This window comes from Ascidia mentula, chromosome 6, assembly GCF_947561715.1.
Source record: "Ascidia mentula chromosome 6, kaAscMent1.1, whole genome shotgun sequence".
Classification (NCBI taxonomy): Eukaryota; Metazoa; Chordata; class Ascidiacea; order Phlebobranchia; family Ascidiidae; genus Ascidia; species Ascidia mentula.
This window is the reverse complement of record NC_138571.1, coordinates 1,908,671-1,923,487: the sequence shown is the minus strand read 5'-3', so window position 1 is coordinate 1,923,487 and position 14,817 is coordinate 1,908,671. Positions and strand designations below refer to the sequence as shown.

The following is a 14,817-nucleotide window of genomic DNA, read 5'->3' as shown; positions in this document are numbered from 1 at the left end:
TACGCTGACATTTTCGTGCATGTTGGACGCATTCATTGCAAAAACAAACATAAATATTGTTCATTGGACAGACATAAAATCACTCACCGGTTTCTTCAGCAGTTTAATCTTCTCGTACAAATGCTTGACTCCAACGCTTGTCAGGCCGCATCCACGCAGATCCACTTGTTCAATGTTTTGAATGCAGTCTGCTACGTAAACCGCGCCATGGTCTTCTATATTGTTGCACGAGAGGTTGAGCATCTTCAGCTGAATGAAATAATATCCAAGTAAAACATGGTATGAATAACAACAATACAAATGGGTGGTATTGAAACTACAGTTTGGCAACGCGAAACAAAATAATAATAATTATTTAACTTTGACATAAATATTTTTTCTACCGATATAAATAACTGTCTCGTTACACTGAAAACTTAATGGTTAATGTTTGTATATTCCGATTTCTGACCATCTAAGTTTATCGACGGCAACTGGCAGCCTCTTGCGTTCTTCAGCCTTCAGCTGAGGAAGCCCGAAATCAAGTACAACGCATTTGATCGTGAACTGTTGGTACTTCACTCAGCTATTTGATGTTTACAATACTTTATTGATGGTCGAAATTTTACTGCGTACACAAACCATAAACCATTCACTTTTGGTTTGGAAAAAATCACAGAGCCTTGGTCTGCACGCTAACAGCGACATCTTTCGGCGATATCGGAGTTCATCACTGATGTGCAGCAAATCAACAGGAAAAGTAACAAAGCAGCCGATGCCCTTTAGAATGCAAGCATGTCTACTTTGCAAACGCCAACCTTGGATTTCGAGTTTGAAGCTTTGTCAACAGTGCAACCAACCTACGAGGTACAGACGCATCGTACAGCTTTGGGCTTCATCTTCAGGACGTTACCATTCCAGGTGTTAAGCTTTTATGCGAGGTGTCACTCGGTAATCCACTGTCGGTCGTCCCAGAAGCATGGATGTGTTTGAGGTTATTCATGGACATTCTCACCCGTCTATCCGCATCACGAAGCGGCTTATTACCTCCAAATTTGATAGGCTTGGATTGCGTAAGCAAGTGGGTCGATGAGTGTGGCATTGTCTCTTATGTCAGCGAGTCAAAGTACAACAGCACGTCAAGGCGCCGTTAAAGGAATATTCACGTCCGTCAAACCGTTTCATTTATGTCAACATTTACATAGTTGGGCCATTACCATAATGTCAAGGCAAGATGTATTTACTCACGGTGGTAGACCGTTTTACTCGCTGGCCAGAGGCAATTCCCACGCAGGATTACGTGCGCACGCGCTTTCATCTACCATTGGATATCCCGTTTCCGTATTACAGCCCACATGCCTACCTTGGGTGTTGTTGGGAATACGAATTACCTCAAAACTTGATTTGCAGACAACTTCAGCGGAGATGGTTTATGGCTCAACATTGGCTGTTGCTGAGCAATTCATTTCACCAAATGAACCCACATCACGTTTGCTTGCACTCCGAAGATCTCAGCTGCTTCCGACGCCCATGTCGAGACATAACAAGGTTTGCGTAAGCGTTCCAAAATGCGTCACGACGAGACACCCATTGACCTCTTTGGCGACCTCACTGAACGTACCACAAACTGTGTGCACCGAAGCGTGCAGTGTGCTTTTTTCGTATCTATTTTTGCTAAACCGCTGTTTGCATGAATTCAAACTCTTTCAGAGGCGCTCGAAAGTAAAGCTGTGACCGCATTAGTCTGATAAAAAGTCAAAGGATGCAATTAAAAATTTACTTGAATTTATGCTACCAAAACAAGACAAGGTAATTTGGCACAATGTAAGAAGAAATCTTCGCTACCCACTAAAATCACTTGGGATCGTTAGGACTGAGAAAACCTAATTTGAGAAAGAATCGACGGGGTTTCCTCCCTTCAATTTGCTGAATACAAGATCTGTGCACCAACAGCTGAACAGATTTGTACTGAACATGACGTATGTGAAAATACCAACGTCACTAACTACAGTAAACTACTTCAACAAGACTCAGTTTGTGTTACACGATAAAACATAATGACTTTGCTCGGGATGTCTATGGGAATGAGCGGACGCATCATCTGAACATGTTGGATGAGTTCGCATGAAACCTGCGATAAAACCTAATGACTTTGCTCGGGAAGTCAATGGGAATGAACGGACGTATCATGTGAACATGTTGGATGAGTTCGCGTAAAACCTGCGATAAGACTTTGAGTTTGCTCGTGGTGTAAGTGGGAATGAGCGGACGTATCATATGAACATGTTGGATGAGTTCGCGTGAAACCTGCGATTAAACTTAATGACTTTGCTCGTGATGTCAATGGGAATGAGCGGGCGTATCATGTGAACATGTTGGATGAGTTCGCGTGAAACCTGCGATTAAACTTAATGACTTTGCTCGGGAAGTGAATGGGAATGAGCGGACGTATCATATGAAGATGTTGGATGAGTTCGCGTGAAACCTGCGATAAAACTTAATGACTTTGCTCGGGAAGTGAATGGGAATGAGCGGACGTATTATATGAAGATGTTGGATGGGTTCGCGTGAAACCTGCGAGAAAACCTAATGAGTTTGCTCGGGATGTCAATGAGAATGAACGGACGTATCATGTGAACATGTCGGATGAGTTCGCGTGAAACCTGCGATAAAACTTAATGACTTTGCTCGGGAAGTGAATGGGAATGAGCGGACGTATCATATGAAGATGTTGGATGGGTTCGCGTGAAACCTGCGATAAAACTTAATGAGTTTGCTCGGGATGTCAATGGGAATGAGCGGACGTGTAATGTGAACATGTTGGATGAGTTCGCGTGAAACCTGCGATAAAACCTAATGACTTTGCTCGGGATGTCAATGAGAATGAGCGGACGTATCATGTGAACATGTTGGATGAGCTCGCGTGAAACCAGCGATAAAACTTAATGGGTTTGCTCGGGATGTCAATGGGAATGAACGGACGTATCATGTGAACATGTCGGATGAGTTCGCGTGAAACCTGCGATAAAACTTAATGACTTTGCTCGGGAAGTGAATGGGAATGAGCGGACGTATCATATGAAGATGTTGGATGGGTTCGCGTGAAACCTGCGAGAAAACCTAATGAGTTTGCTCGGGATGTCAACGGGAATGAACGGACGTATCATGTGAACATGTCGGATGAGTTCGCGTGAAACCTGCGATGAAACTTAATGACTTTGCTCGGGATGTCAATGGGAATGAGCGGACGTATCATATGAAGATGTTGGATGAGTTCCCGTGAAACCTGCGATAAAACTTAATGGGTTTGCTCGGGATGTCAATGGGAATGAGCGGACGTGTAATGTGAACATGTTGGATGAGTTCGCGTGAAACCTGCGATAAAACCTAATGAGTTTGCTCGGGATGTCAATGAGAATGAGCGGACGTATCATGTGAACATGTTGGATGAGTTCGCGTGAAACCTGCGATAAAACCTAATGTCTTTGCTCGGGATGTCAATGGGAATGAGCGGACGTATCATGTTGTCGCTCGGCTTGTTATGATGAATTTAAAGTGGTTTTAACTACTTTTATTTATAAATTGAGTGTTTGGTGATAAGTTTGACACAAAATATTTCATGTATTATTATTGTTCGCAATGGCGTAAATTGCCTTGCGTTAATTAATTTTTGGCTACAGTAAAATCGTTTGGTTTAAAAAATCTTCGAACTCACTAATACATATGTTCTAAGTAAACGCTCTGTACATGATTAACTTGTTGAATATTATGTTAATCGATTTTAATAAAGTTTAATAAAACTAAATGAAGTTTCGTACCAAAGTTTTTAGTCGCAACCGTCAACCGCGATATGGGCGTAAAAGTTGTCACCAAACTATTTACCAACGCGAATTACTGACGAGGCGCGTGCAATTACCGACGCCGATTGGTTCATGCCTAAAAAACACACTTGAGTGCTTAGGGGACCTCACTTTAAAACGACGTTAATGTGCATCACTCCAATACGGGGGTTACATTATCGTCGTTCAGTCTGAACCATTGCAGCATTATTCAAGTTATGAGCGAAGCTTTGTTGCAGATTAACTGCCTGATGTTTATGGAAACGCTTTCACATCTTGTGTTAAGTACGAGGAGTAAGTTGGATCTAAAAAAACAAGCAGCTGGTTTTTCAATTATTTTTTGCGCATTTTAATAGCGACCACACTTCGTGGTTGTTCCTGTCATTATCGTGGACGTAATTCTAAAGATTTGATTTAAAACAAAATTAAACTTTTCATATCTTTTATACCGTATTATATGTTATCACAAAATGACCAAACATCGAAGTAACACAAAACAATGATACGACCGACTTAATATTTGACGACTGTTAGGTTGTATTACGACCGACTTGGACCGAAACGAAGCAGCTATATATTGGATGGATTATAAACACAAAACATTCAACACTTTAAGTTTTTTGGCGGACCAATAATATTATGTCTCCACCAACCCAAATATTAGGGAAAGTCCCCCTCCCCCAGGATTTCCACCATGGGTACAGAAATACACAAACAACATCTTACCGGTTTGCTTCTCTTTCGAATCACGAAGGTGAGATTCTCGAGGTCGGTCAGGAGGAGTGATGAGTAACTGAGGTTGAGCTCATCAAGGAGTAAGGAGGACACGATTGAAGTTATCTCCTCATCGTTCGCTTCATGAGCCCAGCTGCAACATCGCAGTATCGCTTGCTTGGTTGGTTTCTCCATACACGACGATGCGAGATCCTTCAGCAGCTTCTTCTTCGCTTTCCAATCTTCATGAGAAAATCCGGGAATTACGGTTTCAACATCGTTGAAAACTGAAGAATCGCAAATTCCGAACGCGAACTTGGCAACAACCTCCCATCTGTCCTTGGTAAGTAAGGTGTATTGTTCCTTGAATTCTTCTAAAGGCATGATCATCATCAGGTAAACCACGGAGAAGAATTCTTGCCAAATGAGATGTGAAAAATATCTACGTTTATGTCCGTCCAGTATTGTCAACTTTAAGTTTCCCTGCTTTGTAATTGAGGTATTTAGAAAAGCATGAACTGTTGAGTCATTCAGTTCTGCATTTTTGAAATCTTGAAATTTGAAAACAACTTTCTTGTTCCGAAATCCGTCCCAGGCCAATTTTGAAAGTTTTTTCAACTGCGGATTTTCATTCTTCAGGTGTTCAGTTTGTGAGTATTGAACACAAGTAGATGCCAGAACACGTGTAAGCGAAACATGCTGACTATCATCATCATGACTCACCAGATAGTTGACAGTCAGTATGAAATTAACCGGAACGTAACAATAAGAGAACATGTTGATGTTTTGTTCAAGTTTGTTCTGTACAGAGTCATATCTTGCACCGCATATCTGTTGCCCAAGTTCTCTCTGTGAGTTTGGAGTTAGGCCGAGTATCTGAGTAATAAATCTTGGTCGATGTGAAGGATGGAGTTTGTAGAATGGAGCTGGTCGTGACGTGAATATCTTCCGGGAACGTGGAAGCAAATTTCCACTCAATAAATGCTTGAGATAAACTTCTGCTTTGTTCTCTTTATCCAAGAGGGGAGTTGGAGCTTTACTTGAGAATGATTTAAAAGCTGCTTCATCGACTCCGTCGAAAACAAAGAGAACATCTGGATCACCATTGATTGCTTGCATTATCCCTTGAGCTACCTCTGGATTGTATTCCCAGCTAAGTAGCATGGTGTGGAGGAGAAACCGAAGGAAAGTCATGCTTGTTTCGAAATTAGCATTTCGGATTACAATGTAGAAGATGAAAGATATTTTCCCAAACATCTCTCTGTGCAAAGCTTGTAAAGCCCATTTTTTGCAAGAAGTAGTTTTTCTGATACCCGCTTGACCGACAACGCCGACAATATTTCCATGCTTTTCCACGTACTGGCGTTTTGCTTCCTCTTGCTCGGGTTTAAATTTCTGTTCTGCTTCTCTTTGTGCTGTTTGCTTTGCACGAGTAAACATTTCTTCAGGGCTGATGTCACCGGATGGTCGATCGTAAACTTTAGCCAACTCCTCTCTACGATGATAATGTCCTTCTGCTTGAAACTCGTCATCAATCTGTTGTGGTTTGCTGACTATGGATAGGTTGACTGGTGTTATGTTTCGTTGGGTAAATTCTGCAAGTGATGATTCTTCACTGGCGATGGATTCCACTTTATCTTTTAAAGTTGACTTTAGTTCTTCGCCTACAACAAGGTTTTTTTACTTTTTTTGTGGTACGTGTCAGATGCCTACGTGTTGGTTTGTGATGTCACACAATAAGGAGACGAAACATCAGAACAATCGTTATATCAATTTATTCCGTAAACAATAAAAACATAATCACATAACTGATTTGAGTGAGAAAAACAAATTGTTTTGTCGGTTGATGCTGACAGAATGACAATGAAGTCCTTATCAGCCAACACCACTATGGTCAGGTTTACGAGAAACTGTAAACGTTGTTAAATCGTACACGGATGTGTTTAAGTTAAACCAAAAGATAGAAATGCAACAAGAAGCAAACAACAGCAAAAACATAAAAATAAGATCAAACAATAGGAGAACATTGCAACAGTGAGTAAAAAAACAATGCCATCCCAATTTGTATTGAATAAATGTGAGCACAAGCATAATAGTAAGAACAATCTGTTATACTACAAAGCCGAAAGCAGATAATCTGTGTCATCAAATAGTCTAGTCATCGATAATTTATGAACATTCAAATTGCATGTGATGTAATCGAGTATGCGTTATGATAATGAAGGAGGCACAATTAGCCTAGGAATCGAAATTCCTGGTCAAAACCGACACAATAGCTGAGGATGACCACGTGGCCAATGTAAGGACTGGTGTTGCAATGAAATTGCAGGCAGGATGACGGCGAGGAATTCAATGGCCGCCCCTATGTATTTCCTTATTTGTTGAGGTAAGTGGTTCTGCGCACACTAAGTATGTAAAAGGTTCACGTGGAAGCTTATCATGTGTTGTGTTGATGAATATGTATAACGGGAAAACATGTGTACTAAAGATTGGTGCCAAAGATATTTTGTGTATATTTTCGTGTTAATATATCGCGGCTCCGTACACTACATCGGGAACTTCTCCGAACTGAATCAGAGTCATACGTTTCGGAGATGCGGGGCAGTTGAATCCATTAGTGGGCAATGCAATGATGCATTGAATAATCTTGGCTTGTCAAACGCGTTGCCAAAAACGCGAAACGAACCGGCATACGCGGAGACGTCAATCCTGAGCGACTTCAGGTAGTACGCGTTTCCCATAATTTCTACATTTGAATGAAGTTATTTTATTTGTCGCAGCCCTCAGTAATCACCGATTGCTTTGCAAAACATGCTTCCGAGCGGCACACAAGACGGCATTCCGTGCAACGCCGATCAACCGCATATTCCAACCGTGGCGCGCTCAAGCGAAATATCGCAGTCGCTCGAGAAGCTCAGTTTATTTGATTTACTTCAGTCATTCGAAAGCTTTAAAACCAATGCAAGGTGACCGCGCGTTACGCAATAGTGTAATGTCACGATAAAGAACCATGAATTTTACACCGACCTTAATACAATCGGCGCAACCTGCGTTGGGCCAGACATCATATCAGACGAGATTCTAGTCGATCAATGTGCACCGATCCGGTGACGTCGGGCGAACAGGAAATTGCAACGTGTACATTAGCGTGGGATGAGCGGTAAGTGTGTTTTTACCAATGTAGAAACCAGAAAAAACAACAGATTTTCGCTCATGCCCAACCAATTCACGACTTCGCCGAATTTACAACCGATCAACGGCGAAAGTAGGTGGGTTTATAACATTAACTCTCACCTGCCACTGACTGACATCGTTTTCTCATTGGTAGATGTTTGAAAACAGAAGGCGGTTCGAACCGGCAATAACATGTTTCTGGCGATCAACCGCCAGAAGTCCGCTCAATCGCCCAGCGCTGATTCGCAATTCGCATTTACACACTGGACTTATGACGTCATTGTACAATTTCTCGTTGCCGATCGTTTGGTCACGTGTCGACCGTATGGTACGCGTCATATTAGGCGATGGCCAGAGAACCTTCAAAATTAATTGCAGTTTCGGTTTCACGTTGGAAACCATTCTGGGGAACGGCGATATTTTCACGCGTCCGACAACAATGCAATTCCCAACACCTTTTCTGATCCGCTCGCGGGATGATCTTTTCGCATTCTTTCAAAAGCTCGCTGGAGCAGATCATTTGGAAATCATCAGGCAAAAGCGTCCCGATTCAAAATGTACAGTTGAAGCGTTGACAAACTTTGCTTTCTACGTTTATTATACACCCCACGCCTGGATGGGAAATCCTGTAAATTTACCGAGGTTTCTTACGCTCAACGGGTCTCATCACATTTCATAAAACGATTGACGGTCGACCGATCACAGACAATCTTTGTCTTTTTCGATGCATCGCACCTGAAGATGCCAGAGGGTCGGCGGCCTTGGTCGCATCGCCACCGAGTTATGTCGGAAATTCACAGGCGGAAAATGTGTTGATAACTTCCGAGGTGTACGCTTGAGTGCTCTATCGAAACGTGCTTTGGTTTAAGTATCAACGGCTTCAGACTAAAAGTGTGCGAAATTTTATACCGCGATAATGAACATGGATTTAACAAAACAATGATTTCAGTCTCATCATGGATTTTCCCACCTACGCATCGAACTCTGCTTGCCCGATGTGCAAAGTAACCTTTACTCGGGCTGACCGCTGTGCGCAACACCAGAAAACGTGTTCTCTTGTCACACGTGATACCAAGTGGCGCATTTTCCATCAGGCCAACGATTTTCGAACGGTTGGAATTGTGCGGCATTGACGTACCGCCGCAACATCGCTTTTATCCATTTGTGATTTGCTATGACTTCGAGGCGATGCTGAGTCAGCATAATTTACCCGAACGAACGGATAAAACGGAATGCCAAGCTGTACACATTCCTCTCAGCGTTGCCGTGCGTACCGGGTTTCCAACAAGACGAGTGTTTCGTCACAACAAGTCAACCGCAAGAGTTGATAGACAGGTTTTTTTATTGCGTGTCGAACATCTTGAGAAAAATTGTCGTTCGTGTCGAATCGTAGAAATGTCGTATCTGGCAACTAACGCATTCTTGTACTTACATTACGTTAGAATAACGACAAAACAATTTAAAACCTTGCATGTTGCAGGCTGCTATGTCTCTTTTAAGGTCCGATTGAACGAAAAATGGCACTTGTTTCGTAACAATGCAATATGTTTGGTAACAATACCACGTGTTCGGGAACAATGCTCCATGTTTGGAAACAATGTTTAGTTTCGGGTATAACGTGCTTATTCGTTGAACGTTAAAGTAGGTGCTGACAGGTTTTTGCATGGATTTTGTCCAAAAATTTATTGCGATTGCGTGTATTTGGCCATCTAAACAGACAAATTTATTTTGGGTGGGGATCCTGAACGATGATGCCATTAAGTTTTCAACAATACGTAACCGTTCCAGTTAAATATAAAAAAAACACAAATTTCTCCCCAAATAATTGTTTGCGGTTTGAAATTAAACGACTTATACTGGCAACAACGTCTTCGAGCCACTTTTGCCACCAGCATCTACGGCAAAAAAATGACAACTACATGTTAATAGGAGAATCGTTGGGGTCCAATCTTCGAAAAAAACTATTAAGATCGATGTGAATGTTGCAAGATTGGCGTGACCGATATGTTAGGCTTAATTAAGTTATTAGAGTAATCTAATTCATGGACATTTGTAGATAACAGTAGCGTTTGTCTGTTTGTAGTACTACATACCGGTAACATTTATTCACGCCGCCCAAGTCGAACAGTGGCGTCGCGTGTCGAACACTTAGAATGGCGAAAAAGGCATAAATCGACACCCTGGACAGGTTCATGGATTACCTACGTCAAATCCAGGACTAAGCGGCGCGTTTGATATTTATGCGATTGTGTTCTGTTTGCTCACTTCTTACTCTGTGTATGCATGTGTTTTTAGAGAGCTCGCACATTTTCTGCTAGGAATAAAAAGATCGCCCGTCCGGGTGTATTAGCCGCAAAGCACTTAGCAAATAAATCTTTCACTACAGGTTAGCCACAAAACACTCCACAAACAGATCTTTTCCATACAAGTCACGCGAAAAAATGTCCACAATTTCATGCAGTTTGCAGCCGCGCGCGACTCTTGTATTAAATTGCCACGGCTTCAGCGTCGTGTGCGCCTGCAAAATTGCTCTGAACTCTTGAGTAGGACGGTCTCGCGAAAGTGTCAAACATCTCACCATACCCGAGAGCATCAAGATTATATGCAAGCCAATGGATGCCGGGTCGATAAGACAAGTCGCTATTAACAACATACAAAGTCGGCGATTGCGGTCGTATTGACGCCAGCTCGTCTTGTGCGTAAACAACGCGAAACACGCGTGACGCTGCAGGGTCGCGTGCCAGCAAGCCGCTGATTCTCAATTCGTCCATACGTTTTTTTTTTCTTTGTTTATTTATTATAATTTTTTATTTTTTTTTGTACTGCACCCTATAATGCAGTAATATTACATGCAATGGCATGATAGGCAGGATCGCCCCACTGCGCAGGTCCTTGCTTGGCGATCACAGCTATCGTATCGCGATCCAGCTAGGCTGCATTGCCTGGGCACCCTATAATGTTTATTTTATGTTATGTACATTTCTTCCCGCTATTTTGTTGTTTTGTACGCAAAACTACAGCAATCCCACCAGTCGAAATTTGCATGCGCATATCTCGCCATTGTGACGTCATAGAGAGAAACGGAAACCGCCGATCGAAAGCTGAGAAAAATTTCAATGCGAATGTATTTTTTACATATATATACATATATATATACATGTATATATATATATATAATAAATCGCTTTAAGTTGCCTGTTGCTGAAAACCTTAGGTCTCTAGGCCAACTGCAACGGCAGATATAATTTATTGAAAAATGCACCTTTTTGGGCCAGTTAACGCAGTGGATTTAGGACATCATTTCAATGGGGCGACTCTCTACCGCCCACGCGTGACGTATTTGAAACCCGCCATTGCCACGCGTCAGGGCGCTCATTTGTCCCGCTTTATCCGTGTTCCAAAACTACGTGGTCAGCTGCGTGTTCTTCGCTTCGGATCCAAAGGATAAGAGGGTTTCGATTTACGGTTTGTATGCATAATTGTTGCTGGCCGGCGTCACTGTCTTATTATTGAGAGATAGTTCTATTTGACAAAAATTCGCGTGCGCAAAAGAGTTTGACGGTGCCACTGTGATATCGGCGTCCATGTCTGTACCATACGTTTTTGTAACGCACAACGTACAAGATAATAGCCAGTCGTTCAAGACGATAGTGCTCCCCGTTGGCAGCAATGTAAAAATTATGCAGCGTCCGTTACCGTGGCTAAGGACAGATATTCGACCAGGAGCGTCGACGAAACACTAGACTGGGTGGGCTTCGTCACGAATAAATCCAACACGCTTTTCGCACCTCTCATCGAGCGCTCGTTGATCGGCGCCATCCCTCAAGCGAAAACATCGTCACGCGTGCGCTTGCGAAGCCCATCCCTGATTCTAAAAACTGTTTTCCTATATGCCGCGAAAAGGAAACGTCGCATCGACGCGCGCTCGTATGTCGGCCTGGTGGCAGCTCGATGCGCTTGAACCAAGCATAGAGGCGTGTGTTTTATATGTTAAAAAGTCGTAATGGCACAGAGGATGTATCGGCATTTAAAAGCGGCTGAAATTTATCACTACTACAGGCAACTCTGTTCGGCTTGTAATCTTAACAATTGCGCTTATTCAACTCCCCGCCTTTTTTTACTTATCGCAACTTCACCATTTTGCCGGTTCGCCTTCATTTACACTGAACATGATTGTAGAAAACAATCGAAACGTCTGTAGAATGAAGTTCTCTACCATTGCATTGGCTATTATGTTCGCATTAAAGATTTACAAAACCGTCAGTTATGTTCCTAAGTATGTAACTGTATTTTTAAATATTAAATATTCAAAATGCATTGTGTCACAAATTGTTGTGTTTAATTCGCTACTATACCCCGAGGATTCGTGCAGGTATGCGTGGCCGCTTAGGCATCTGCATAATCGTGTTGTGCGTTACAGTACATCATATTATAAACAAACACTCCCCTATATGTGGAATAGCACAGTAGCACACCGCGAATTTATTATGGAATCCTATTATTCATTGCATTTGTTATGACTGTAAAGAAGGTCATTTCTGTCGGGCTAGCGACTTGCCAGCCCACACCCATGTAACATTTGTGACGCAGTGTACAGCCTTTGTTCATTCTGGCGTGGCAAGCTACCCATGTGTGACAACACTTTATTCCACCAATGTTCACTCACATTTTTCCTGTATTTGTGATTGTAAGTTGGGTTGTTGTGGTGTTGTATGTTGAACAACGTTGACCTGTTGTGGTGTTGTATGTTGAACAACGTTGACCTGTTGTGGTGTTGTATGTTGAACAACGTTGACCTGTTGTTTCATCATTATAACAGGTCCGGTATAGACTGGTCCAGTTGTGTGGATGTGTTTCTCCCCGAAATGAACTTTGCGTGCTTTTTGGATATTCTGCACGTTGTAATGTGGTATAAAAATCAAAAGCAAGAGACGTTGTTATGTGTACTCGACGTGTAGTTGATATAACGAAATATTTCTATCGACAAGTTACACCAATCTCAGACAGAATAGTTTGTAACAGCATATAATTAGTTGATAAGAAATAAACAACATATTGGACCGCAAAAGCAAAAACAGATTGGACCGCAAAAGCAAAATCCAACTATGTTATGTAGTCGTTGAGAATAACAGCAGGCCCAGCAACAGATACAACACGGTGAAAGAACCGACTTACAATTTCACGTTCTCCAGATGTCCCTGGAACATCCACTATGTTGTGTTGGCTGGTCATTGGTAGAACATCCAACATTTGTGAAAGATCATCCACATCTCTTGAACTCCCAGCTTTATTGTTAGACGTATGTTTTAGTGTTGTATGTAACAAGTGAATTTTAATCACAATAAACTGATTTGCAATCGTGCTTAAGCTATAACAGTTAAACCATTTCATGTGGACAAAGCAAAGAGATTATATTTACTGAACCTATTCATGTTAAGAGCGCTCATGTATTTATATAAGTTGATTTGTCGTCACCTTGTTCTTGTGGAGCGGGAGATGACATGTTTGTCTGCAAGTTTCAACGTCCTTCTGTGTTTGATGAAAAATGAAAGCAAATTCTTGGAGCATAACTCACGGCTTTAAATTTCAAGACAAACAATATAGACCATGTACGTGCTACGAAATTCATATTGCAGACGTTTCAGGCGATCGTTATTATCGTTACCGCACCATTTTGTCCGCTGGCCTTTGTTATGATTGCAGTAACAATCGAAACGTCTGTAACATTAATTTCGTAGCAATTATAATATATGTTGTTTGCCTAAAAAAATTAAATGTATTTCATCATAAAGACGTACAACATAATCATCCGAGCTGTCCAGCAACCAGTTGGCAAGGATAGTTTGTGACGTAATAATATTGTTGATAAGTTCCATTGTATCTTAGTTCAAACACAATTGAGTGAAATAATACTGGTACCCTCGCGTACTTCACTACCGCGGAGGCAAATGTTGGATTAATAAAAAACAACCTAACCTCAAACCGATAAGGCGCCGTCATATTTAAAAAGTTGAACAAGATTCACTAAAGTCTTAAGCAACAAAAGGTCACAACTGTACTAACCTTGAAATATCTCCTTCTGTGTACTCTCAAACTTTCACAACAATCACAAGTTCACGTTTATCTGAAACCAACCTGTCAAAAGCTATTTAACCACACCCGACTCTACTGAGCGAGCGTGAACAGCACTTACACTAACCTACGGTTTACCCCAGCTACGCACATAATCACTCAGGCATGTGAACTTTTGCAAAAGAAAGTTCTTACTCAACCATCCAGCGTACGCTTAATCTAATATCTTTTTCAAAATCTTCCGGGAAAGATTTATCGGAAACATTTTGCCGTTGTTGTTTTCCTCGGAAGAAATGCTTCGAGCAAAATTGCACAAAGAGAAAAAAGTTGCTCCATGCGAAAACTATGACGTTTTAAAAATACGAACGTATTATCTAAGAAAGGTTTGGTAAACTTGTGATAAACCGAAATGCCCAATTTAGGTTTACACCGAAACCGAATGTTTTGCCGTCGTCAAAACATTTCGGCGGAAACAACCAAATAATGTGTGACGTCACGGATACGTTGCGACAGGTTAATTGTGTTACATCATTATTGATGGTTTTGTGGGTTTTAAAGGTTGCCCCGCCGTCGTCGCCAAACCCATATAAATTTCCCTACTGCCATAATTGGAAACATAATAATGCTTTGACAAATAATTGGCGTGGTAAATAAATCAACAAGCAGTTTGTTTGTGTTCTGACCTCAATGGATAAATATAACAAGAGCAAACATCAATGATATGACTACAAAAATACCCTGTTGCGTTGGTTGAGATTATTTTGATGCAAAACTAGTTTGAATTAGCAGCATAACGTGTGATTTGATAATGTGGGTCAAATGACGGTTGTAAATACCATGCAACTGTCAGTATCCCAGAATAATATTTGTTAGTTTAACAAGTTGGATTTTTGCTAAAAAATGTATATTTTCCGAATATTTGTGGCGAAACCGATTCCTTAAATCAAGTTTGAGGTTTGAAATCTGGCATTTTTCGTGTTGAGGGGAACGTTGATGTTGCTGGAGGGCAGCGGTTTGACGGCGAAAACCGTTCTTTAGT

At 41.6% G+C, this 14,817-nt stretch overlaps 1 protein-coding gene across 1 annotated transcript in view; it reads right to left on the bottom strand.

Annotated features, from left to right (window-relative positions):
• The window catches only part of LOC145906585 (NACHT, LRR and PYD domains-containing protein 14-like), a 43,801-nt gene extending 29,889 nt beyond the window's left edge, over positions 1-13,912 (bottom strand). The window contains exons 1-6 of the mRNA XM_082994027.1: positions 13,770-13,912; positions 13,182-13,235; positions 12,882-12,991; positions 12,373-12,598; positions 4,545-6,196; positions 88-249 (exon numbers count right to left, since the gene is read on the bottom strand). Of these exons, the coding sequence (XP_082850153.1) occupies positions 88-249; positions 4,545-6,196; positions 12,373-12,598; positions 12,882-12,991; positions 13,182-13,209 (2,178 nt within the window). The 5' untranslated portion in view covers positions 13,210-13,235; positions 13,770-13,912. The remainder of the gene's footprint in view (positions 1-87; positions 250-4,544; positions 6,197-12,372; positions 12,599-12,881; positions 12,992-13,181; positions 13,236-13,769) is intronic.
• Between the last annotated feature and the right edge of the window lie 905 nt (positions 13,913-14,817).